The sequence below is a fragment of the Lipophrys pholis genome (assembly GCF_963383615.2).
Source record: "Lipophrys pholis genome assembly, chromosome: 20".
NCBI lineage: Eukaryota > Metazoa > Chordata > Actinopteri > Blenniiformes > Blenniidae > Lipophrys > Lipophrys pholis.
Window position 1 is genome coordinate 4,782,008 of NC_137648.1, and position 27,030 is coordinate 4,809,037.

At 42.8% G+C, this 27,030-nt stretch overlaps 1 protein-coding gene across 2 annotated transcripts; it reads left to right on the top strand.

The window, feature by feature from the left end:
• Nucleotides 1-232: 232 nt before the first annotated feature.
• Nucleotides 233-20,558, top strand: hhla2b.1 (HERV-H LTR-associating 2b, tandem duplicate 1). 2 transcript variants are annotated; one of them, XM_080489869.1, is made up of 8 exons: nucleotides 233-430; nucleotides 3,799-4,018; nucleotides 13,392-13,727; nucleotides 15,147-15,431; nucleotides 16,381-16,707; nucleotides 17,948-18,058; nucleotides 19,205-19,264; nucleotides 19,730-20,558. In XM_080489869.1, exons 2-8 carry the CDS (start codon nucleotides 3,949-3,951, stop codon nucleotides 19,825-19,827), a joined length of 1,287 nt encoding a protein of 428 aa, XP_080345995.1. In that variant the 5' UTR covers nucleotides 233-430; nucleotides 3,799-3,948; the 3' UTR covers nucleotides 19,828-20,558. The 2 variants fall into 2 exon arrangements, with proteins under 2 accessions (XP_080345995.1, XP_080345996.1); XM_080489870.1 differs by lacking the exon at nucleotides 233-430 and adding an exon at nucleotides 464-673.
• Nucleotides 20,559-27,030: the final 6,472 nt, after the last annotated feature.

The following is a 27,030-nucleotide window of genomic DNA, read 5'->3' on the forward strand; positions in this document are numbered from 1 at the left end:
GTGTGTGCGGCTGCCAGCTGTTTCGCATAGCACGCGGTACACACTCACAGAAAGAACTCTGCACTTTTAAAACGACCCCCTCTGACATTTCATGGCACAGCAGAGGAGACGCTGAGGGTCCTTCATGTATATGTGTGGGACATTGCCAATCACACCAAACTCCACCCAGTCAGAGGGTGTGTGTGTGTGTGTGTGTGTGTGTGTGTGTGTGTGTGTGTGTGTGTGTGTGTGTGTGTGTGTGTGTGTGTGTGTGCCTGGTGCCTGGTGCCTGGTGAAATGTGTGCATGAGTGTGCTGCCTTTTCTCTAAATAACCTGTTGATCCAGTCAGGCTGACACTCGGTCTCTGGAGGCAGCGAGCTCAGCTCCTCTTCTGCCTCCACGCTCCTTCCTCTTTCTGTGGGATTTCATCTGAGCTGCAGCTGAGTCACTGTAAGTCCACGTTTTTTCTCTCTCTCTGTCTCTATGTGTGTGTATATCTGTGTGTGTGTGTGTGTATGTGTGTGTGTGTGTGTGTGTGTGTGTGCGTGTGTGTGTGTGTGCGTCTAACCCGGCACACTTCCCAGCACTGACTTCAGCTCTGTGGCTGCTCCACGTGAGACTAATCAGGCTATGAAAAGTTGACTTTTTGTGGTTATAAAGGGAGGTTTTTCCTGCAGATGCCCAGAAACTGCTGTAAGTATTTAGCGTTTGCTTTTCTTTTCCATTTCTTTTTTTTTAACCGCAACTTTTCCTATTCAAACACTTCGAAAGGAGAATCCAGAAGCCTGTGACAGAGATTCAAATCATCACTTTCAAGGCTCAGAGGATTATTGATTTTTGTCCCCCTGCTGCTGGTTATGTTCATTTAAGGACTTTAAGAAGCTGACGTTATCATTTATGGATGGTATCAAGTTGAAATCCATGAATCTGAATGGCTGGTGGTTTCCAGTGGTGCAGTTTGAGGATGAATCAATGCACCTGAGGTCACATGAGGTCTGTAATATGCTGTGCTGTCATTTTTAGTATACGTTTGAGTATTGAAATACCTTATTTTAAAGTTATTATTGGTATTTATTGTATTGTCTGTCTGAATTTTGTCACTGCTCACTGTATTCGGTACACTTGAGAGACTTAATGTGGTCCATCTCTGCCATCCTTTCTGCATTAGTGTTTTTCCCCATTAAAAGACATGAGAAGAGCAGCGTATCATGACCACGGCTCCATATGATACTAAAAATTTCTGTACAGTGAAATTACATTTCTCTGATGGTTTGAACATCTAACCAGTGAGTATATTTATTATACATCAAAGGTAATGTTGAAAACCTTCACTTTTCATTTGTTTTTGTATGAATAACGTCATGCTGATACACAGGAATAAAACTAAAGTTAATGACACAAAAGCCTGTATACATTTAAAGTTACACCCAGATCACACAAAGTCTAGAATATGTCATAAAGGGCTTTTAAAATATACTTTTTAAAATGAATTTCATGTTGAATTTTTTGAATACATCCACATTTTTGCCCTGGTCACTTTATTCATGATCCATCTGTGTCTTGAAGTCGACATTTATATAAGGCATTACGTCCAGTTTCGGACATCATGGGAGAGGTTGTAGTTTGTTGTGGTGTGGAGCTGGACTACAGTCTATAAAAGCTGATCTCTAACATTTCCCCCACTCTCCGTAAGATACATCACCACTGTTATTAAACATACAGTGAAATAACCCCCCTGACTGTCTCAGTCCTGATGCATGTTTCCATCAATAACTGCTTTAACTGATTGGCACATTATATGTATTTTATTAATTTTCCAACTCATTCAGCAGATTCCTCATGCTGGTGTCTCATCTGGTTTACATCCAGTCTCTGTAATTTGACACCAGCCTCACTGTTTTGTTGGTATGCTGCAGCTTAAGGAATATATCACAGTCTTTTAGATATAATGTGCAAAAATATTATCGAAATCCTGTGGGGGGGGGGGGGGGGGGGTTTCTTGGGTTTATTATGTATAAAATGGAAATTCTTTATTATTGTCCCACAATATATAGAACTACTTATAAAAGGTAAATAAAATAACAGCTTCAATCCACTTGAAGTGGGAAAATTCACAGAAAACGAGAGTCGTGACTGCATTAGTCTTATTCTTAATATTAAAACTATCATAGTTCATAGTTATAGCCTTGTCTGCTCATCGTATTTTAAAATATAAACTTGATTTGCTGGTCACTTTATTAGGTACACTTCCACCATGTAAGGGGATCCATCTGTGCCGTCCCTTCAGCATTAGTCACAGTATTTTTGCCCCATTCCATTTATAGACAAGTGAGGGGAAAACTGCAAAGAAACGTCTATGTATCACGCAGCTCAAGATAACTGCAAATGCAAACTTAAAAGATAAATTTGTAGGAGAACCTGTCAGGTAAGCTTGAATAACTATTTCCTGTGTGATTATGTGGTAATAACCATGTGGATACGACAAAAGAGAATGAAGTCATCCACTTATTTAAACTGATGGTTTCCTTTAACTGATATTTCGACTTTTTTCAGATGTAAGTTGAGCAAAATCACTTAAACCTTACTCACACGCTTTCCCGCGGTCTTTCCAAAGCGAGAATTTAACCTTTGACCCGTCAGAGTTCTTCCATAATGACCCCCCTGCAGCAGTGGGGTGACATACTGATCGTGGAGGGTCATGACCTGCATGTTTCAGACGTATCTGTGCTCAAACGCACCCAGATTAGCTCCCTGAAAACTTGAGCTGAAATCAAGAGTACTGAAAGCTGAGGCTGGTGTCAAATTACAAGCACTTCACTATATGTGAAGGGCACACCAGGCTTTTCTAACCATGTTTTATTTTCTTCTTTCCCCCACTGAGGAGATTACACACCAGAAACGTTCCTGGAATTAATCACTGTATATATATATATATATATTGCACACATTCTTGTGACATGTCAGGGTTATTTGCAGTTCAAATATAATTTATGACAAGAAATTTATTGGTTTTTTTCTGCTGTATGCGAAAACAAAAGCCACCTGTCCACTCCTCGCAGCCAAACGAACAAACCCGTTTTCTTTGCGGGCCAAAAGGAAAAAAGTTGTGAAGTCATTAAGGGTGTGCTGCCTCCATTGTTGGTGCACTTTTCTTCCGTTACAAACACAAATCACTGGAAACAATCGAAGAGCTGCAGCCTTGTTCTGCAGCCTTGTTCTGCAGCCAAGAGATGGGCACGAGCATGAAATATGAGAAAATAAAGTTTCTTTTAGAGTGTATGAGACTCAAAGAGGGGATTGTCTTCAACATAAACACACTCAGACTTGGACAATGACACCTGCCGCAGGACATCCCTGCACTCGAGGGGAATTTCATCATCCGCCTCATCATAAAACTCACTGTCTTCCTCCTCCGTGAGTCTTTGATGTGCAGCACAAAGTTCACCTGTGTTTGTTTTGGAGATTGGAGATAAAGTGGATATTGGCTTTTCCCCTGCAGATGCCTCCTCTTCCCTTTCTTGTCATAACCACTTGGGGAGATAAAAAGACGTTGTCGATATAGAGGACGAGATGAAGGAATGACGGAGTAGAAAAATAGAGGGGTTCAAGGCTTTCGGGGCAGTTTCATTTCAGGTCTTTTATTTTTTGGGGATGAATGGGACCAAATCCTCTCCAGTCATCAAAGGCTCAAAGCTCAGAAAGCTGCACACGTTCTGTCACGTTTCACACTCTCCCTCTTCCACATCTCTGGGTTTGTGCGTCTCTAATTATGCTTTTTCTCTTCCCCTTGTGTCTGTGTGTGACGCCAAACCACCCAGAGAGATCCAAGGGCAGACAGACGTCCTCCCAGAAGAAGGGGAAAAAGAAGAGTGGAAACCCTCGTCTGGAGTCGGCGCAGACGGACGGAGCATGGACTGAAGGCCTCCGGATCCCCGCAGTATTTACATGCCTGCAGCTGAAAGGAAATCATGTCAGCGATATACACCTGGCTCGGTTTCCTGCTGTGGATCAGCTTCGCCACACAGGACAAAACGCCAGGTAAGACACAAGCGCCTCTTTGTCCGGCTGCCTCAACTGATCCGGGATTAAAAGACTGAAAGGTTCGTTGTCCCCCCCCCCCCAGAAACCAGTCTGTGCTTCTTACAGTCTAAAAACGTCCAAATCAAAGTGTACAGGCGTGGTTTAAAATGTTATTACGGTCATTTGTAAAATGCAGTGCTAATCGTGGACTTTAGAAAGTCTATGTCCAGAGATGAAGGAGTTTGGCTCCTGTTTAAAGAGCCTGACTCTTTAAATCAGAGTTTGGCCCTGGCTCTAGTTCCAATAGTTTGGGGATAATTTTCGGGTTTGATTTAAAGAGTTAAGGTCTAGTTTAAAGAGTCTGAGTCTGGTAGCGTTGCGTCTTCATAAATGGCGAATATCAGGTTTGTTTCCCAGATTGTATAAGAAAAAAAAGCAGGAGTTTATCCAATAAATTAATATACAATGTGATTTACTACGTCTTGAAAACGGTTTTGTTGTTCCGGATTGCTTTTTCACGGGTTTTAAAAGAAGGTGCAAGCCGGCTCAGCCTTCAGCAGAGATGCTACCGACTCTGATGACGCTCTTTAGCAAATTCTATTGCAGGATATTCACTTTGTTGCACATCAGATTTTGACTTTAGTCCTCTCCTATATTGCATTTACCCTCCAAATTCCAATAGAATTGCTGCAACACTCTAACATATTCAATCACTTTATCAAGTCCAACAACTTCCTCCACCAATACGTCCAAGTCCACGTTGTTCTGCCTACGAGGCCTCAGAGCTCCAATCAATCGCTCCGTAGTGATCGCACTCGATTGACCACGGAAGCAATGCATTGTCCGATAGACTGTGTAAACACACCTACTGGACACAAACACTTCATTTGAAAACTCATGTCACGACTCATGGTGTTATTCTTTCGCAGCAAAACACACACAAGCTGAAAGCACAATCTGTTTTCAATCACCGGCTCGTCTCCTCACGTCACATCTGGAGTCATCAAGACTCTCGGAAACAAGATCCAAAGAAGCAAAAAAAAAATTCTAGAGAATTCTTCAAACACGACTAATAAAACACGTCTCACTGGACTCATCAAACTGCACCTGGATAGTATAAAACAGAGCTCGACCGTCTTCAGACTGCAATCCTTTACCAACCCAGACTATTGAGGTACATGAGCTCTTCAAACTGAAACCTGAAATCTTTAAAACAGACTCTTTAAAAAGAAAAGTTAATTTCTCTAATATTGCGCTCAAAACGGCGACACAAAAGCTTCAGCATTGTCTGAACCGCATTGTTGAAGGGTTGATCCTGCAACGGTTTGTTGTGACAGCGAGTTGTCCCACATTAGGACATATTAGTGAAGTATTTCCTCTTAGTAAAACTCTGACGTCAGAAGCGTCCTCGGGATGGAAAAACTGTTGAGTCGCAGAGAGTGAAAGAAAAAAAGAAAGAAGGTGCACATCATTCCTGACAGCCGAGATAACGTGTGATTAACTGCTCATATCTTTAGAGTTTTGCCCATATATGAATGGCCTCGGCTGTAAACCGGGTGGAAACTGAGTGCAGGGGTGAGTGTGTGAAAGGCCGGTCCCACAGTCGGACAAAAGAGCTCACCTTTCAGTCCCCATCAAAGTTGCCAAAATTTAGGTCACGTCAACGAGGAAGAAAGAAAACACATCGGGGGCAAATTACTAAAGGTTTCCGCAAAGCAAAAGGCTTCTCCTTATTATTATTCTTGTTATGTTGAGCGACGGCTTGTGTGACGTCTAAAATATGTTACACTTGAGTTTTTCCTGTTAGAACTGTGAGGAGCTTCACAAACTGCAACTGTAAGCTTGTTTTTAATATAACCCGTGTTGAATCTTCACAGTCCTGATATAGTTAACCAATTTATTGGAAAGTGTTCTTCGGGTGTGAAGCCGATACCGACTTCAAAACAATGAAACGCTCACAGCTTTTCTCCAGATGCCAGGACCTGAAAACCATAGAGGACATTTATTTTATGTTGTGAACACTCCGCTCTTTGTTTTCATGCTCACTTTGAAGCCCAGCAGGATTGGAATTCAAATTAACAGCACATTACTTGAATCCCTGACCTTGTGATTAGTGGTTGAGCCGCTTGTTATTCAAATCACAGTTTATACCTCCAGAGCAGTAATTTGAGTCTGTGCACACTTTAGTCTGTGCTGATCTCTTGGTCCATCCGATCGCTAACTCACTCGCGCACACTGTACCTGGAAGCAGGTGCTCTTTCCAGCTTTTGATATCTCTCGAACATCTGCGAGCACTAATGTACGCAGCACAAGAGACAAGTTTTACTCTCCTCTTTCCCTGCCTTGAGAAAAGCTGTGAACCGTTAAACCTCTGGATTTATTGTCTTCTATTTGAAAGCTTGAAGCAGTTCAGTATAATATTGTAACCCCTTTTGATATATTCTCCACTACAAACTAGGAAATAAAGCAACAAAATCCATCCATCCATCCATCCATCCGAGAGACCATGAGAGGATATTGAGCCTAACGTGCTCCCGTTGCAACAATTCCTTTAAAGGCAGATGACTATGTTTTACTGGGAAACTCTATGACAAATAATTCCTGGTCAAAGCATCTGGTTTTGTAATAAGCACTATAAACTGCCGCAGTCAGCACCCCCTGGGGAAATCATTCAGATTTTCACATAATTTGAAGCCCAACATCTGATCCATTTGGACCAGTTACTATTAATAAATGATGATTCAAATAATGGGAACCTGGTATAGGAGTGACAGGTGGAACCTGCGTTATTTAAACTGTTGACATTTAGGCCCCTGCTCGTCTCTTTGTGGTTTTGAAGGTCAGGCTGAGCCCAGCAGAGGATTGAAAAGGACAGCTGGCTATACTGAAAGTGTTGATCTCACAATGTTGTGAATGTACATTTGATTGCATGCATCTCGGGCATTACAATCTCACAAGCAGGGTCACCAATCAACCCCAAAGGCATGTTTTCTGAACTGTGGGGGGACAGCAAAGTACCTGGGGAAAACCCACATGCACGCATGCACAGGGAGAACATGCAAGCTCCACACAGGACAGATCAGCCTGGACAATTTTACTGTGAGGGGAGAGCGCGAACCACCACAGCACCACTTCATTTTCAAGACATTTCTGAATTCCAAATTCCAAACTTGTCTCCTGTGATGTGTGTGTGTGTGTGTGTGTGTGTGTGTGTGTGTGTGTGTGTGTGTGTGTGTGTGTGTGTGTGTGTGTGTGTGTTCACCACAGCAGTGTAATTTGGTGTAAGTAGCAGTAAATAGCAGGTTGTGCTGCAGTTACTGGTGAATAAAAGATGATGCCTAAAATCATAAAGCGAGTCCTGTGATTTGCTCCCTGAAAGATTAGGCCTCCCCTGTGTTTCTGAAGTTAATAAGCGGGAAAATAATGTTTGTCGACGACAAACCCTCCTGAAGACCTACAGCCGTGCTTTCACTCCTGAAACCTCCGAGCTGTTCAGGAGAAACTCTGCCGTCTTCTCAGGGTCCGACACCAGTTTCAACTTTCTTAGCATTCTGACTCAATCATCGGGAAAGTGACTGACTGTACAATCGCAGCTGCTGCACAATTTAGTCTGCGCTGATCTGGGACTGTTCTCTCTGCTACGGCTGCTACGGGTTCACTCTTTCATGCAAATGCACACATGACAGGATCCAAGTTACTCTAATAACACTCTGCGTCCTCTTCTCCTCATCTTAGGCTCCATACACGACAGAGTTTTCAAGGTGAAAGTGGAAAACCTTCATTGCTTTCATGGTGTGCGGTGCTCGAAGCCACTGAAAACGCGACTTTTTGAAAACGGTTCCCAAGGAGGAACTTCTTGAAAAAAATCTGACTCCGTCACCGTGGGAAAGGGAGAAAGAGCAACGGTTTGAAAATGTTCCGTCTCCATGGAAACGGAGGGAAAACTGCAACGTTTTCCAAAACACCGCTACTCTGCATGCGCACCACATGGACAATAACAACAACGGCGGCCTCCAGAGTCTCATGACTCCCAGTCCAGGTTCTACTGGGATTTGGTAGTTTTATAGTTGACAGTCACCGTAATAACAATCCAACATGGACGTCCGTCAATCAGAAAGTCGTTGCGCTCCCATTGTCAATGTTTACAGTGTATTGTTCTCTGCGTGTATGTGTGTGGGGGTTTCATTACAAAAACAAACAGCACCCACTAGGGGCCCTACAGGAGAACTACATCATTTCCAGCATTTTTGGCCCTTTTTCTGAGTGAATGGACATCGTTCTTAATACATTGCCATGGAGACACAACTTTTCTGACACAAAAAAACGTAAAAACAATGGATTCCCACGCAAACTCTTTTGTTCCATGTTTGTAGAATAACAGAGAACAGTTTAAAAGAACGATGCCACCAAGACAAAACAATGAAATGGAGGTTCTGATCTAAAGTAATTTTACAGTATCTCCACTGCTACTATGTCATCTCCTTCATTTCTCTGGAAAAGCTGTGAGCACTTAACATTGTTGAATTCTGTCAGCAAACTACAGCTCAGTGCATCGTTGTGGCCTCTTGGTATTTTCTCTACTGTTAACTAGGAAATGCAGCAAGAAGGTACCAAGTAACATTTATATTCTAAGTTAAGTAGGATGCTGTAATTTCAGCCAGTGGAGTTAAAAAATGTACTAAACGTTAACATTGCATCAAGATCACACTTTAGCTTGTGCTGGTTCCTTTCAACTCGATACTAGTGCAGCCATGCAATGGCTCTCTCAAACTGCTGAGCAAGTGCACAAATCACAGGGAGCCCATTACTTTTGTCATGCTCTCTTTTCTGCTCCTTCTAGCTCTCGAAACGATGTGAACTCATAACGATATGACATTCAAACTCTGGACAATAGAAACACGCAAAATCCATTTCACAAGTTGCTCACTTTGAACCAATGCCAGCCTGGAAAACCTGGAGAATTATGCGTTTCTTATCTTTCACTGCGAAGTAAAGCATCAGCTGTTTTGTTTTCTGATGCAACGTGCTGCAGTCGTGTTACATCGTCTCCGTGCAACAGACAGAAACAGCTGCTGAAAACAAAGCTCACAAGAGCTGAGGCGCACTTCCAGGTCAGGATAAATCAAACAAACAGCTTCTTCTACACAAAATAAACCTTAAGGTTTAGCTACTGGCTACTTTTTTGGAGAAACCAGTTCAAGGTTGAGTTAGTGGCGGTGCTCAGACATATTTATTGTTCCTGTTAATCCACTCTCCTTTGTGTTGCACTAACAAAGAGGTCAAGTGTTTGTATTATCAGATCTTTATTATGTGTGAGATCAGTGTCGGATAGTGAGTGAGTTCATTCCTCAGTAGAGTCCACACGGCTCACCATTTAGCTTCTTAAATCATACCCTGAGTCTTGTGTTTTGATTTCTACTGGCTGAGTTAGCCCTGAAGCTAAAATCAACATCAAATTTGAAGAGAAAAACAAAGTCTCCTCATGTCTCTTGGCGAATATCGTACTTGTTTTCTGATTATCTTCAACCTTATGCTATAAAAAAAATAAAAATACAACTGCTATTGTGTTAATTGAACACAACTGTTTATTAGTAAACTAAATGGTTTTACTCTTATTTCCTCCTTATCTCAAACACAATACACTCGTTTTTAATCCACTGAGATATCTGAGTAACAATACAATTGATCATGATTATTTTCAGAAAATCAATCAATAATAACTTTTAAACATTTCAAGGTTTGCACAGCATTAGATTATGTATAAGCGTTAATGTGTGACATAGGCCACATATGATTAGGTTTGTAAAGGTTACAATAAGTCTTAAACTGGGTAGTTCAAGCACACAACAATCATCTTACATGTGGTTAATTTCAATCAGAGTTAAACTACAACATTCAAACGCCACCGTGTCCAAATAGATTCTGAGTAGTTAAGTCCAGTTGTTGTTTTTCTTTCCCCCGGCCTTGACTCGTTCCACTTATGACACATCTCACAAATAATTTTCATCTATCTGCTTCCTCATCTGTTACTGTGCCTGACTAAGCCTCGCCGGGTGTTGGTGCTATCAGATGAAGCCATGTGTGAGGTCGGGGTAGCACACTTTGTCAGACACATCAAAGAAAAACGTCTCTGCTCGGCTCCACCGCATGAAACGTCACATGTGTGAGGTGGGGGAAGACCGATACCAGCGTATCAGCGTCGGTCGGCAGGTGTGAGTCAGGATCCTGTCAGGGCTGCCGTTTACAAGAAAAACGAGCATGAGAGCAAGTGTGTGTGAGGCGACCGAATCCGTCATAACACCGTCAGCTGGGAGGGCGGAGGGACTGAATGAAAGGAGCACTCAAGTGAAAAAAAGTCTATTAATCCCCTCAGTCGTTCTCCACCGGCCAAACCAGTTAACTGTCACACACGTCTGCTAAATCACTTCTGAATAACACACACACACACTTTGGCACGGAAGGTCCAACTCCAGTTTAGACTGCGGTGTCCTCTCACGGCCGTCCTGACTCAACCTGTTGACGGATCTACCTGTGGCTGTGGAGGCGTGTGAAATCCAAACATTTGTGATCAGGTTGTGTCCCAAGGCGTGTTTCTGATCACTGAAGGCTTGCTGTTGAGTTGACTTGATTTACTACTTTCGTACTTTCGTCAACAAATGCATCATGAAGAGGAAAAAAAACATCTAGAAGTCACATTTATTTCTCATGCCCTGACGTAACGACACCATTGATGATCCTGGTCTTAACAGCTGCTGTTCCAGGAACCTTCTGTGAAAACCTGTTTTCTGAAACACATTTGATAGTTTTTACTTTGAATTCTGCTCTTGAGATTTTTCTTTTTGAAGACCTTTAGCAAACAGAGTAGAGATGGAGGTTCGTCTGTGGTACTGGTGTTCTGTTGACATACAGATGGTATGAACTGGAATGTGTTGATATACTGGGTAGAACTCACTTCTTACTAGAAGTCAGTACATGTCAGAAAAAAGAAAGCAAGCGTACTTTATTGATCCATTAATCAACTCCCCTGCTTCGTTTCCTGACGGCTGAGACACGAGAGGAGATCGGCAACATCAACTTCCCTTGAGCGCCAGGCTCATCGCTGACTCAGCAGGATGATGGAGAGCAGCGAGTGAGAGTAGAAACCAAAGTATGCTGCAAGAGAGTGAAAGAATCAGTAAATACATAGTTCTCGCTGTAGTTGCTGCAGTTTTCATGATTCGCTTCCAAATGTTGTGTCAGCAGGCTCATCTATGAGCCTCTTTCCATTACGATCGTCACGAGGCGGTGGAAAAGTAGAAAAGGACCGTTTCTGCAGCAGACTGCTGAACACAAGAGCTATAATCAGTTTCAGACCTGAAGAAGACCGTAAAGCCTCCCGGACTTGCTTTGAATAGAGTTTGGGGTGAACACGTGTTAAAGACCTCGGCTGAGTCACGTGTTTAATGGAAGATGAGCTCTGTTTTAAACAGCAGAGGAGGAAAGACGGAGACGTTAAGCGCCGTCTTTATGCAGGCTGCACACTTTTTGCTGAAGACAATAAATCCTGTATTTTCAATATGGTCCATTTACATACCTTTTATTGTTTTTTTTTTTAATACATCAGGGGTGTCAAACATGTGGCCTGTGTGCCAAGATTGAACCCTAAAAGGGTTCAAGGAAATTTCATGAAAAGAAAATTGTATTATTTTAGGTTTTTCTTCAATTAAACAGCCATTTCTCATGTGTCCAGCACAAATTCACATTTGCTTGTTTGTTTTAGCAGACACAACACAACATGGAGACCTTAGCGTAAAAAGCCAATTATAGCAAAATGCTCCAGAGAAAGATAACTTCCTTTTTACAAACAAACAAACAAACAAACAAACAAACAAACAAACAAACCATGAGGTTGAGTTTGTGAAAACATGCACGCAGGAGGCTGCAGAAATCCTGAACTGACAAACTTCCACTGGGACAGTTCCTGCTGATTATTGTTTCACAAAACAGGACATTTATTCACCAGTAAGGACAACTGAAACTGTTCTTTTAGTACCACTTTACTGTGTGTAAGTAGCAAAAGGTAAACGTAGAAGGGCCAAGTTCATCAGTAAAACAATCCTTCCTGCTGCAGACATCCCTAGAAAACCTTCAAACTGAGTTTGTCTGTATAACATTGTAGATTGTTGTGAATAAGTCAAACTGTATCAGAGTTCTTTTGGAATTTTATGAGACAGAGCTAAAGATGAGCAGTCAAGGTTTTGACGTACTCAGGAGGTTTTATTTAGAATTGCAAAGGATACAAATTCAAGTCAATTGAATCAGAGCAAGGCCGTCGCTCCGACCACAACTCCAACCTCTGCCGTTGTCTCAGTCATCACAGTTTATATGGACAACAACCACCAGAATAACATCTGTAGTTTTAAAGATCGGAATTTATGACTCCTCTCAACCCTCAGCCAATATCAAAGCAGTGAGATCCTACAACAGCATGAAGTCTAAATATGACACTGAAGTCAAAATATATTGAAGTCAAAATATATTGAAGTCAAAATACTCCATATCAAGTGTTAAACTTGTAAAGTGACCGTGTGAGCTTATGTGGACATTCCACAGAGTTCTGATGCATTGCTCTGCTAACTGACAACACAACAGCGTCTATTCTCCTCCTCATATCTCTAGAAAAGCTGGCAACATGCAGATTATGACCAAATGAGCTCAGTGTAGCTTTATAGCCTGTAAATAGTTTCTCAACTCAGAAAGGAGATATTGTTAGCGCATAAAACCTGTAATCTGATCTCTTTAGTCTCTCAGTCAGTGGCTCAATCCCATGATGCTCATAAGTGCACATGATCACGTGTAACGTATTTCTACCAGGAAATTCAACAGTGAAAAATGTTTCGGCGGTGATGAGTAAACCTGCGTGATTCCGCACTGACAAGCCTGGACCGGATATTGCTCACACCATGTCATCATGAGAAAGCTATTAATTTATCAACACTGTTCTTTTTCAAGGAACTTGGTCGATCCTTGTGCAGAAACTAGATCGTGAATGCTTGTCGTCACTTGTATTTCCCCAGAATCATTGATTCGTGTCCAGTTTAGATGAATAATTCACCTCAGGGATGAAAAGTGGGAAATTCCAAAACTTCAGTGATGAAATGAGTCTGGTCCCTTAAATGAGAACCACATTTAATTCAACAGCTATTTGTATGATAACAATCGTTGCTGGATCTTATTGAGCATCACGTTGTTCAAATATCACCTATTTACAGTGTTGATAAGAAACCCACTGACCAGTAGGAAATGGAATGTTTTTTTACCTCTTCAGAAAGTTCAGTCGTGCAAATAAAAGAAATATGATACTTAAACCAGCTGCTAATCCCGTCTTCCTCCCCGACTCTTTGCCTTCCAGACGTCACAGTGACCTGCGTGGTGTCAGGAGAGTGCGTGCTGCCCTGCAGCTTCCAGCCCGGCAGCCAGGAGACCATCGAGTGGTTCAAGCAGGACGAGGTGATCTATAAGTTTGAGCGCAGCTCCGACGACGACGACGACGACGACGACAACAGCGAGGAGCACTTCAAGCTGGAGCAGCTTGCCGGACGCGCCTCCGTCTTCCCACACCTTATCTCCCGCGGCAACGCCACCCTCATCCTGCGGAGGAGCGCCCTGAAGGACAGAGGCACCTACAGGTGCCAGGTGCGAACGTCGACGGGCGAACACAACGCAAAAGTCATCGTCAAGGTGGAAGGTGGGCTTATATTCACACGGCAAATGAATAGATTTTATCAAGACCCCTCCCATTGGGGGATAAATCAAGCAGCAACTGATGTTGGACGCAGAAAAATGGACAGTTGTGAAAAGATGTGAACCGGTGGCAGGGTGATGGATGGCTGAGGGAAATTGGGGAGTGAAGGCATGAGGTCCGAACCAACCGTCAGGCCGATGAAGCTGCCGCAGAAGTTAATTCTGGTTCTGATGGAAAACTGTCAGAAAACACAGAGCAGCGGTTTGTTGAGTGAAGAAACCAGGTTGTCCATGCTGACCTCAGTCCACCACCAGGAGGTACCAACAATGGTCATCAGGGTTCCTGTGACCGAGTGCATGTGAGGTTTCTTCCATCTCCTAAATCCATCATAGAATATCCAATTCTGACTGGGGAAAATCTGTTTATCAAGTCATCTTCCTACGAGCCGAACCAGTGGAGCCGCGGGAAGCTTTAGACAAAGATCTGACCTTTCGTCCTCCACCAGTGTGGATGCGACGTTGACATTTCGCTCCGAAGTTGTACATCATGAACAAACTTTCATGGAAGTAATATTCAACGCAACATGAAACAAAAATAACCAGTTTCCGGTGTTGACATGACCTTTAAATTCTCCAGTCCCAACCCACTTGGGCATCGGTGGGGTGTGCGGGACAAATAATCTCTGATTAATAGAGGCCCAACCTCAACATTTCCAAGACTTAAAGGATCTGCTGATAACATATTGATCGAGGAAACACAGCACACCTTCAGAGTCAATAATTAACCCGAAGAGGTGCAGTTCCACCTCTGCCAGGTGGAACTGCACCTCTTTTCCCATAATGTCTCATAACATCCTTCAAATTTAATTCACTATCGCTCTTCTCCACTGTTTAGTTGAACATATCTAATATTGTTCAATAACTCTTGTTAGCTCATATACTCATGTACAGTTTATCTTAAGCAGTTTTGCAGTTTCAGTGGGAGCTGTCTCACTTTAGTCATGCACCTTGTATGACGACAATAAAGTCATTCATTCATTGGTTTTTGACATGAAGCATCACCGACTGGCACATGACAGTTATTGGGCAGCTCTTCTTTTCTCAGCCATTATTGTGTTCAGAGTTGAGTTGGAACCAGCTAACATGTAAAAAAAAACCGAACTCTTATCGCACCGAGAGCTTTAAATTAAAAACAAAACAGCAGAGCTCTCATGTTATCTGCATAAGAACGATACGATATGAAAGAATGCCAGGCTATATCAGTCACTGACATTTACAGTCTGTCATGAGCGGCCTCTGGGTAATGTGTGTGTGTGTGTGTGTGTGTGTGTGTGTGTGTGTGTGTGTGTGTGTGTGTGTGTGTGTGTGTGTGTGTGTGTGTGTGTGTGTGTGTGTGTGTGTGTGTGTGTGTGTGTGTGTGCAGCACCTATCCGGGGCCTGTTTCTGGAGCTCTCCAGGCTGAGCGGATACGAGGAGATGAAGTGCATCGTCCGGGACGTCTTCCCGGCACCTCGGGTGACCTGGACGACCGAGCCGCCCACGTTCGAGAGCCTCCGGCCGGTCACGCGCATGCTGGCCGATAAGATGGGCCTGTACACGGTGGACAGCCGCCTGAAGACGCTGGAGGGGCGGCCCGACCTCATCTACATCTGCAAAGTCACCACTTTGTATGGGAGTCAGGCCTGGACCGCGTCACTCAGGGAGAGAGGTACCGACACACTGCGACGTCAAAACACAAGAAGCACCTGTGAGTCAAAAAGCTGCTGCAGTTCTGGATGCAGCAAGTAGAATGTAAAGCACATGAAAAGATAATGCTAAAACTTTGAAACTATGAGCCAGGAGAAAAGTCAGGATCAATAATCCACTTTAGAACTGAAATACTTGGAAATACAGAAAAGTCCCTTTTACATTTAAAGTCATTTCAGAAATTGGAATCGATAAGTATAACAAACTGTTAAATCTTTTCTAGATTAATCACAGACTCAAAATCCATTGAAGATCCTTAGAAAATGCAGTTTCTAAAATGTCAAATCTTAAATTGTGCTTTTCTCAAATGTAAACTCTATTAAACGGAGTAATTGAATTATTAATCCATCTACTCTTTTCTAAAAATGGTTTGATTTGAATCAAAGCTCCATTAAAAAACTGTTTCTAAGGTGAAAATTATGTATTTTATTTGTGGAAATGCAACAAGTCACCTGTATTGAACACTAATACCAGGTTTATTGAGCATTAAGGATAAAGGACAATTATGGAAACATGTTAATTTCTCCAGTTTACAAATGGAATTAATAATTTACACCACAGAAATGTGTTTTACAGGATCTTTGATTCAGATTTTACTTTTTTTTAGATAAACAGACACTCAAACAAAGTTTCTAATAAGTCAAATCTTTATTATATTAATGAAAAACTTTTCTTTTTCACTCTGACTTTAATCATAGGAGAAAAATCAGATGAGTTTCCCCTCCATCTTCAAAATTTCCTTGAAAGAAAACTCCAAATTATGCTTGAAGTTTCAGAAGAATTTGCTGTAAAATTTGGTAGTTTGGCTCTAATGAGCTCAGAAAACAGAGTGAACATCTAGAAAAGACTCGAGTTTCACCTAGAAGTGTGTTTCTGAACGGGTCCTTATTCCTCCATTTGTTCTCTGGCAGAAATAAAAGGAACTCAGGGCCGAGACCTGAACATCCCCTGCAGCGCCCCCACCTACCTGAGCAGCCCGTCGCTCCACTGGAGCTTCTCCAACGGCGAGGACTCCTCCCACATCCTCTCCTACGACAGCCACTCGGGCCACAGCGTCTCCACGCCGCCGTGGGACTCCCACGTGGAACTGGACGGCTTCAGGGTCCCGTTCGGCGACGGTTCCTTGCGCCTGATGGACCCCAGGCACTCGGAGCACACGGGGAGCTACACCTGCGTGTTCTCCATGGCGCACAGCACGCACACCGAACGCAACGCCGTCACCATCGACGGACCTGCCGGTGAGGCCTCGGGCACAGCAGGGTCACACACCAGATCCACGACCAAAGACAGAAGCTTATAACACGGTTTAATTTTCACGAAGACCAAAGAGGATCAACGGGCACTGAAAGTTTAGGCAGGGATTACAGTTACTAGTTTAGATTCATTCAAAAGGGGCGTTTTCCGAAGTTACATCGGCTAGTGAGAGGAAGATGCTCTAAGACAGGGGTGGGCATTCCTGGTCCTCAAGGGCTGCAGTCCTACACGGTTTCTATGTGTCCTCCCACCAAGACAGCTGACAGCAATTAATGGCTCCTTATCAAGCTTTGTGCAGAGCGTCATCATGACAACTCAGGTGTGTTTGAGCAGGGAAAACATGGAAAACATGCAGGACTGCGGCCCTCGAGGCCCACCCCTGCTCTAAGATGTGTAATTGGTCAAATAGATTTGAAAAAAGAGACATATTTCCTTTAGGTAAACAACATTTAATTTAGATTTTTAATATCCCGACATTGCAATTGTTACATTTTAGAAGAGGGTTTTGAATGTAAAGAGGAAAAACATGAAAGTGACGCAGAAGGCTTGAGACTGATGTTTGAATGAAGTTCAATACTGACATTTAAATCTCTATGGAAGAGGTAATTATATTACTTCGTGCAATCAGGTTTCAAGATACAATCACTTTCGGAGCTCCTCTTTTTTCCTTTCCGTTTCTGTCGTTACTGAATATGTTTTGGTTTTTTTTACCTGGACTGACCGGGGCACAAAACAACCGGACAGACAGTAACTGTATCGCTGATATAAATGTCCATAAATAGTTCAGGAGTTACAATTTTGGGAAGATAAAATTGTACAAAAATGACTCCATGGGACACATTTCTTGGGAGACGTTGAATGATCTTGAAAAGTGTAAACATTGATGTTCACATGTTGTGCCTCCACCAAAACACTTTGAAACAAGATGATGTGCAATAATGCACTTTATTACCATATTAGAAGGTCTCTGCTGTGGCGTTTTCTCCCATCATTTTGCACGTTAATCTCATGTTGCTCCTGCTGCTCTAGTTATTCTTGTATCTTAATGTCTGAGACTCTGGCCTGCCAACAGACTGAAGAAGGAAACAATCTCTCGCTATAATTATGCATATCGAAATGAATTTCTTCACTAATGAAGGAACCCACCTTACAAGATATATCTAAATATGGTGTATTGTTTGAAAATAACCATGTTGCTGTGACCGTGTGTTTTACCCGGTGCAGGCCAGCGAGGTAAATCCGCAGGAGGTCCGTCCCACTGGTGGATCCTCGGTCTGGTGATCGCTCTGATGGTTCTGGCTCTGGCAGGAACGCTGGCCTACATGAAGCTGAAAGGTAAAGAAGGACTCGTGAAGACAAACTCCGATAAACAGAAGATCGCCTGAGAGCGCCGAGGACCAAACACACTCGCACACCAGTGAAACGACACGGAAAACGTCGGCTAAAGGGTCAAGCCGTGCTTTCTTGAACGTTTCGCGGCCGCCATAGGTTCTCTTGTTCACCAGGATTTGCAAAGCAGCGGTGTTGAAGATGTAAACCCAGGTCATCGACCCCCCCCCCCCCCCCCCCCCCCCCCATCAGGAGCCACTCGGGGGGTTTCACTGTCTCATCAGAGAACATTTCTGGATGGAGAAACCCAAACCTCGTGATTAGAGAACCACCGGGGAGAGAAGCCTGTATCAACTCCATAGCATTAAGCTTCTTTAATGCTCAAATATACTTTCAGAAAGGGAGAAAAGGACAAAACAGCAAAAAGCTCCTCGGGGTAAATTAGATATTATATATGAGCTTAGAAAGTCACATTTTGACATTAAGTTGAGCTGAGCGCCAAATATGCAGTAATGGCACCACCTGGAGTTATAAAATATAACATTACAAATAATATTTCATGAACGTATTTCTCCACATGCGAGATAAATAAAGGGATATCGTATCTTATCTTATCTTATAAGAGGGGGCAGGTGTAAAATTACCAGGCCTTTTTTTACTTTAGTTTATCATTTTGTTCTTTGTTTTTTTTAATGTGAATCATTTGAACTGTTTTTTTTAATTTTGCTATGACAATATAAGATGCTGCTATAAATCTGAGAGTTTTAATTCTAATTCAAACTGGACACAGCTTTGTTGTTAGAAGTTCTGATGTGAAGAGAAACACGCCGTTACAAAACATGAAGAAACAAACATTCACACTCTGATTTTAAAAACAGTTTTCTATGAAATAAAATCCCAGTAAAACCGTCTGAATCTCACAGTGACTGTTCTGTGTATCCTATTTAATACAAGCCAATGCAGACCGGACTTTTCCTTTAGATTCACACACACACACACGCCCAAACCAGTCGCTCCGGTTACTCCTGGTACCACAAACTGATTTCAGGCGGCAGGAGAGAGCGGGTGTCGACTGGAGATGTTTTTGTCTGCAGATATTTAGCAGCTTCAGATTTACAGTTCCAGGTGTGTAATTCTCTCCTCTGTCTGCAGGAAGAAACCTGAAGAGCCGCAGCGACCCCGAGGAAACCACGGAGCTGCACCTGGTCAAGGGTGAGAGAGAAACGCTGACGAATCACTTGTACTAATCCAGTCTGGACAGCAGGGGGAGCCAGAGAACAACACAATAGTTCACATATGTGCGCCAATTTACAAGTATAAATGTTAATATAATATGAAGTTAATAAGAATGAATTACTATGCATGAAAACATATAGACGCGAAAATACATAGAGCGTGCATAAAGTATATATGAAAAAAGTTAATAGGACAATTCGTTAAATTAGTAAACTAGATAGATAGATAGATAGATAGATAGATAGATAGATAGATAGATAGATAGATAGATAGATAGATAGATAGATAGATAGATAGATAGATAGATAGATAGATAGATAGATAGATAGATAGATAGATAGAAAAAATTGTAAAAATATACTGTGTTAGTTTTACTTTGCAACAAGAGTGAAAACCAAAGCTGCTTCCTTTCCTCCTCTGATCTCCTCCATCATGTTTCAGACACAGCAGCAGACAGCGGCCTGACCGACAGCAGTCCTCTGACCGCCGGCGGCACTAACGGACAATCAGCCGTCCAGAGCGGCGCCCAGCTGACCTGAGAATCAGCAGAACCAAGCAGGAACTAACAAAACACTAACCTAAACAAACACGCATACGGCCACACACTGACGAGGACCTCCAGGAGACACGGAAAGAGCATCTCGGTGGAAACCTTTACCTGTTACAGCATCTGTGGACGTTCTCTGGTCTGTGATGAAACCCTGGCGAAGGTCTATGAGACTGCATGTGCTGACGTTACTGCAACGTATTGATGAGGGGTTCATCAGCCCTGACTGTGCAGCAGTGAGCCGGGGGAGGGGGGGGGGGTTTATTATGAATCTACAAAACAGCAGAGACTTTCTGGGAAGTCCAGGAAGCAACGTTTCACCCAGAGGAGGAACCAGAGTCCGGATTATGTTGTAGGAACTTTGTGTTTGCACTTTCTGAAGCCCCGGGGGCTTTTTGGGGGGGGCAAGACGATATAAAGCACACCTGAGAAACTGCTGGTATTTTCAAGGTTCCTGCTTTTATATGTTGTGGGAGCGGGCATGGCTGAAAAAGTGTTTAGCTTCACTGTAATGCTTTAGAGAAACAAGAGTGAAGGAAGGCGTCCACTGCTTTTCTGAGAGGCAAACTGGGAGGGGACCCCATAAAAACAGAGGTTGGGAACTGTGAGAGAGGCATAAAGCAAAGTGTTTTCAGATTTGGACCAAAGCAGTAAAAAAAAAAAAAGAGAGAGAGAGAACATCACAAAATGGTCAAATTCACCCAATATTCAGGCCTTTTTAAACATATTTATAAAACCAAATTATTTAAAGCTACAGTATGTGTGATTTGAATAATTCCCGTTTCCTGAAAACACAGAGACCCAGGGTGACTCACTGCACCATCATGTGGTACAACGTGGTATTACAAGACCGATCAGGCCGTGGTTCGCTTTGGTAATTTTCTTTTAGAAACAGACGGCTCATTTTAAAGGCCGGACCTCTCCTATTGAAATTCAAAACAGTCAACCTGTGAAATTCCTTCCTTTAAAAGATTAATTCTTCTTTAAAGCCCCATGCGACCTGATTGCAGCCATTCTGAGCTGACAAAAGTCTGTTACTTGTCATCGTCGACAATAGCGCACATTAAAAGAAGACTTTAATGCCAGAGCAAAGCTTATAGCCCTAATGATTTAGCAACTGATTAGGGAATAAGTAAGTTAAGTTTCAGTGTGCTTGCTCCTTGTTACTAATGTAATGGAATCAGCTGGACTGTTGCAGAGCTGCTGTCTCTCGGTCAAAGCTAATGATGAGCTGCTCTGTTAGAATGTGTCATAGCAACAACACAGTAATACGCAATTCACTAAACTCCTGTTTACTGGAGGAGGGAACTCATCAATCTTTACTTTTATGCTTTTGAAGGCGTGACTTTCAGTAACTTGCACATCGGTGCTTGTTACTTACCGTTTTTACTCGAATTAATAAAGTAAGAGACGTCATACAATCAGCACGTGCACTTATACCTTGGAGTTCGATAAATACAGTAAACATGCAGGATTCATTCACACAATTCAAACATTTGTGTTTATGGCAATATATTCTGGCATTAGAGGACTTTCATTGCATTTTTATTTTTGCAAACAATAATTGGTCATAGAAAAAAACAAACGTAAACAGAGTCTCTCTTTGATTATTTCATTATTTTCAGGTGAGGGTGCTCTCTGTTCTCCTGAGGCTGAGCTCTGTTCAGCTCTCGGACACCTCGGGCGGAATGCCAGACAATGAACTGGTTTTAAAGCTCAATGAATTTACAGACGTGTCCACAAGGTTGGCGTCCCTCTGGCAATGATACCGTCCATGCCTTTCTGGAGTCATTACATTTGAACCAGCTGTTGAATCCTCGTCTCTGCTCCACGCTTTATGAATTATACTTGACCACTTTCACGTAACGTGTCATAATTGTTGTAATATTATAAAAAAAAAAGAAAAAAAAGACTAATCACTGAACTGTGCGCTTGAGTTTTCACTGTTCAGTTTGAGATATTTGGGAAAACCAAGATTTGAGTTCCTGTACGCAGGGTAGGAGAGCGAGAACAGAGCAGAGAGAATTCATGCCCTGACTGTAAAGCCTATCCGTGTACTTAAAGGCAAGAAAACCTGGTTTTTCAGACAAAAGGACACGCATGCAGTCAGAGTAAAGTGAGTCTCCTCCTGAGTCACGACAGATTCACTCAAGGACGCACAAGCATATCTTCAGTTTCAGTATGACCGGTCATGACCCATTCCAATGGAATTGAAGTGTGGAATGTTTGTTACACTTCCTGTTGTCACCGTCATAGTTCTGTTAAACGCCCAGCAGATTACCTGCCGTGTCAAGTTTAGTTTTACCTGCTTGACTGTCCTTGATCAGCTGAGTGTGGGAATAAAAATGGCAATAAAAAAGGGTAAAACGTCTCATTGGCTGAGGATCATTTTTGTGCACTAAATATAATGTCCGTGTATAATGTTCGCTTTACTTTGTTTCTTATTTTTCACGAGTCAAGACCATATCTAATGTAATCCTCACACTGAAAGTGACCTTTGAATCTGTGACCCATCCACATTTGACAAGTTTCACAGTAACAAACAACACCGGTTCAAATCACCAGAAACTGACCTTTGACCCCCCCGCTAATCGCTGTTATCACTTTGATGACATCACAGTGAGGAAATACACAGACCAATGACCAGTGCCATAACTAGTGAAGAAACTCCAGAAACTCCACTACTTTTGAAAATAAAAAGTGACTGAAAAAGAGGTTGCTCCAAATAACAACTTAAGATTTAAGTCCTTAATCTGGAGCGCAGGAGCTCAGCAGCGGTCATTACGAAACACAAGTAATTCTCAGAGGTTCTTGTAACAAGAACAAATGAAAGGTGGTACAATGAGTGGAATATTACATGTTTGGAAGGGTTGGTGAGAATTTTGCAACCTTATTTTTCCCCCAACAATGGTGAGGACGCCAGTGTTGGCACAGACCGGGATTTTCACAATAAGGTGAAATCAACCACAGATTTGCTTCAAGTAGCAGAAATACCTCAATATACTTTGGAATCTTCTCCACTCGGCTTTGCCCTGAGAACACACAGGATATTAAAGATTCAGCTGGGGGTTTACGGTTGGTTTTGCGATTTAATTAAAGCACTGTAAGGTTGTTGTTGTTTTTTTTTTACAGTAACAGTTGTAGTAGGGAAATAGTAGTAATCACAATAGTTTTAGTACTAGTAATAGTAATAGTGGCAGTAGTTTTGATATTATCATGGTTGTATGAACATTCACGTTATATTTGCAGTTGTTTTTCTCATATCATGTTAACAATGCTTTAATAAAGTTAATAAAGTTGATATATGTGCCCTGTTGTCTTATTCTTTTCCAGTTTTATGGATTAAATACTGGAGTTTTAAAGTTTTCTTTCTAAAACATTTTAATAGCTAATTTAGCTGGCTTCAGCAGCTTGCAAGGCAGTCGTAATAATAAGCAGTAAAAACAATATTGCACAAGTGGTCAAGCACGTGAAAAAAAATGTGTTCAAAATATTTATATTTACTTTCATTATTTTATTTTATTCTATTTATTTATTTATTTTTTCTTCGCCCTTGTCCTGTTCGGCAGCTTGGGCCAACAATATGATGTGATTGAGAGCCTTCGGAGTCAGAACAGTTTTTGGTCTTGCAACAGGGAGAGACCTGGAGTCTCCTCCTGTTGCCTTCTCCGTCAGAAGTTGGCATGGCTGCCGTACACGACCGGGGGGGAACGCACAAAGAGAGAGACGAAGACGAGGTTGTCCCGCATGCTCCGACTCTGGAGATCGAGGATGGACTCCTTCATCTTCTTGTTGTCCTGCGTCAGCCCGGTCAGTCCTTTATTAAGTGACTTCACCTCGTCCCGAAGTCCCTGGTTCTCAGTGGTCAGTTCCACCACCTGCCGCTGGCTGAATTCCAGCGAGTCCCGGAGAGCCTGAAACTCGCGGTGGAGCACCTCGACCAGGGCGAGCCGGGCATCGAAGCTGGACAGCTTGGTGTTAATGCTGTCCAGGATGTCCTCGAACTGCTTGGACGGCGAGGAACTCATGGGTGGAGAACTCTCCGGACGGCTTCTTTTAGATGACGCAGCTTGAGGTGTCTTCGGCATGACGAGACGGTCGTAGCACTCGTCCAAGTAAGCTTGAAGATCTTCGATGGTTTCTTCTTCCAGCGTTGTGGGTGATCTTAATTTTTTCCTTTTGTTATTTTGTTTTGTTTTTTCCTTCCGTCTGACGGAAAAGTTTGTACTACAAGCAGGGTGCCGCCATGTTGGATTGCACTCGATGACGTCACACTCGAATTACTCACTGCGCATGTCGGAACTCTCAATCTCCTAAAATTTTTAATGTTTGTTGTTTATCTGGGGATTTATTGAAAGGACTGCATTTTACCAACAGTATTTATTTATCTGGAAAAAAGATCCACGTATTATAAGTAGTAGAACTATCAAATAAAATATGTATTTTCATTAAACGGTTGGTCTGCAATGATTTGCATTTGTCATGAACTCACATTTATTTATATTCAAAACTATTCCATTAACATACTTGTTTGAACCCGTTCCTGAAAATATTTCAATCATCTCAGTCGTTTTACTTTTTATTGGATTGGTGTTAAAACTGCCAAATGCAAGATGTTGTTGAAAACGGTCTGAAATTTCCTCAGATGCAGACAAAAGACTCCTTCATGCTCGCTGAACTTTTTAGAAACTTCTTCTAGGGAGCAACATTTTCACCAACGTCACATTTGTCACCATGGAAACCAGTGGATTACAAGGTTATTGATCCACCACACCGCTGCTTCCATCATCGGTCATGATTGCTTGAATTCCTTCATGTTTCAGTGTTTAGGTTAAATAATGTTCTGTTGGTTGCTGTTCTTTTCTGTTACTGGAACCTCACCGGAAGAGTGAGTGGGCCTGTGATTGGCTGAGAGCGGAGTGTGTGTGTGTGTGTGTGTGTGTGTGTGTGTGTGTGTGTGTGTGTGTGTGTCTCAAGGATATACCTTACCCATAAGTTCTCAACAACACTTGAGTCACACAAACATTCAGTTTTGGGTCTTTAAGTTCATTTTATTGACACACTTGAAATGAAAAAGCGTCAATATATGAAAAACAGTTAAATATTACAGATTGTTAATTCTAACATCCATGCTTAAAGAAGCCATGTTTCCCATTTCCACATAAGACTGTGAATGCAGCGCAGTATTGCCGAGTACAATGGCGCCAGCTGGTTGGCTGGCCAGGACGCCACTGTACTCAGCAATACTGCGCTGCATTCACAGTCTTATGTGGAAATGGAAAACATGGTTTCTTTAAATATGGATGTTAAAATTAACATCCATACTGTTTGGAAATGGAAAACATGGCTTCTTTAAATATGGATGTTAAAATTAACATCCATACTTAAAGAAACCATGTTTCCCATTTCCACATAAGCCTATGAAAGCAGCGCAGTATTGCTGAGTACAATGGCGCCAGCTGGTTGGCTGGCCAGGACGCCACTGTACTCTGCAATACTGCGCTGCATTCATAGGCTCATGTGGAAATGGGAAACCTGGATATGGACATGGATCGAGGGTCATATACTGGACTCGAAAACTAAAGTCTCAAAGTATAAGAAATGGAGGGATTTGGTTTTTTCCCCCATGGGCTCCATCTCTGTCCATATTTCCACTTTTTGACGCTCTTCCACCTCTTTCTGTGTGTATTACTTTTTCTGTCTCTCCCTCTTTTTCTCCTCCTTTCGGGCTTTCTTCTCCACTTTCTTGATCTTGGCCTTTTCTTTGTCGGTCATGGAGGCGACCCTGCCCAATGTGTTGATCCGCCCCAGAAGTAGCTGGATGTCCAAGTTTGCCTTGTGCCTGTCCTCCATCCATTCGCCCACATGTGCGATCCAGGCCTCCTCCGACCGTCGGGACTTTGTGAGAAGCTCCTCTGCGGTCTCCTTTGCAATGGTCTCGCTCTCCAGCTGCTCTTTCAGAGCGCTGCATTCTAGCACTGGAAAAGGTAGATAGTAAATGGTCAATGGACTTCACTTATATAGCGCCTTACATGGTTCATCACATTCACCCACACACATTTTCATACACTAATGGAGGCTGCAGCCATGCGAGGCACCGTCTCTCCAATGGGAGCAGTTTAGTCGTAGTTGAAAGTCATATTTGAGTAAAACGTACAGATACTTTGCTGGACATGTACTTGGGGGAAAAAGTGAAAGTCTCACCAAGGACTTTGTTTTCATCAGCAGCCTGGGTCTCGAGTTGTTTGACCTCAGCCTCCCTGGTCTGCAGAGCCTGTTTTAGGGTGGCGATCTCTGAACCCAGCAGGCTGAGATTCTGCTTGTTCTGTTTTTGCATGGCAGCTTTCTCATGGGATGCCTCCTCCAACACGTTCTCCAGGTCGGCCTTAGAAGTCTGCAGGTGAGTCATGAGGGTTGTTGCCTCTACACAGACTTCCTGGAGTTCCATCTTGAGACCTGCAGTCTCTGCCTCCTTTAGGCCCAGAGCGTTGGTGAGGTCCCTCACATTGACACGGAGGAGGCTGTTGTTGGCCTCATAGTCGGCAACTCGCTCCTCGAACTCTTCACAACGTTTTCTCCAGACCTGCTGCAGCTCACGGATTTCGTTGGTCGTCTCCCGCGACTTCCTCTCAGCGTCTGCTTGTTGTTCCTGGAGACGTTTTTCAAGCGCCTGGACCTCTACCTCCTTGGCCCTCAGTCGCTGGTCCTTCTGTCGGAGCTCCGAGTTCAGTTGTTCTGTCTGGAGCTCCAGAGCTCTGACCTGGCTCATTAAATCCTCCCTCTCATTCACCAGCATCTTGTTTTTCTCATCCATACTGGTGTGGGGCAGATGGACCTCTGACATTTTCACAGCTTGCCCTTCACCAATGTCAGGACAAGGATTGTGAGTCTTTCGCCGTCTCCTCACTCTGGTGCGCTTGCGCCGAGTTGGTTCTTTTGTGCTCTCCATATCTTGTCCAAGGTAATTGAAAGGGTTTGTTTATAAGTAACTCCTGTTCAGACCGTGAGACAATCTGGAGCGCTTTAAACCGATGGAGCTCGTTCAAGCAGTTTTATATGCAGACTCTGCTTTGTGACATCGTTGACTATGATGACTGGTTCCTGATATATTAACATCAAAGGAGTGAACAGTGATTATGTAAATAGTGAGCCTAACAGTTGATGTTGCCGTGGTAACGGCTACAGCTGGATTTTT

What these genes read in the sequence shown, in the direction of transcription:
- hhla2b.1 (XM_080489869.1), top strand. Translation starts at nt 3,949, where the DNA reads ATGTCAGCGATATACACCTGGCTCGGTTTCCTGCTGTGGATCAGCTTC. An exon ending in GGCCTACATGAAGCTGAAAG is followed by an intron (nt 18,059 to 19,204) that starts GTAAAGAAGGAC and finishes CTCTGTCTGCAG; the next exon opens with GAAGAAACCTGAAGAGCCGC. An exon ending in GGAGCTGCACCTGGTCAAGG is followed by an intron (nt 19,265 to 19,729) that starts GTGAGAGAGAAA and finishes ATCATGTTTCAG; the next exon opens with ACACAGCAGCAGACAGCGGC.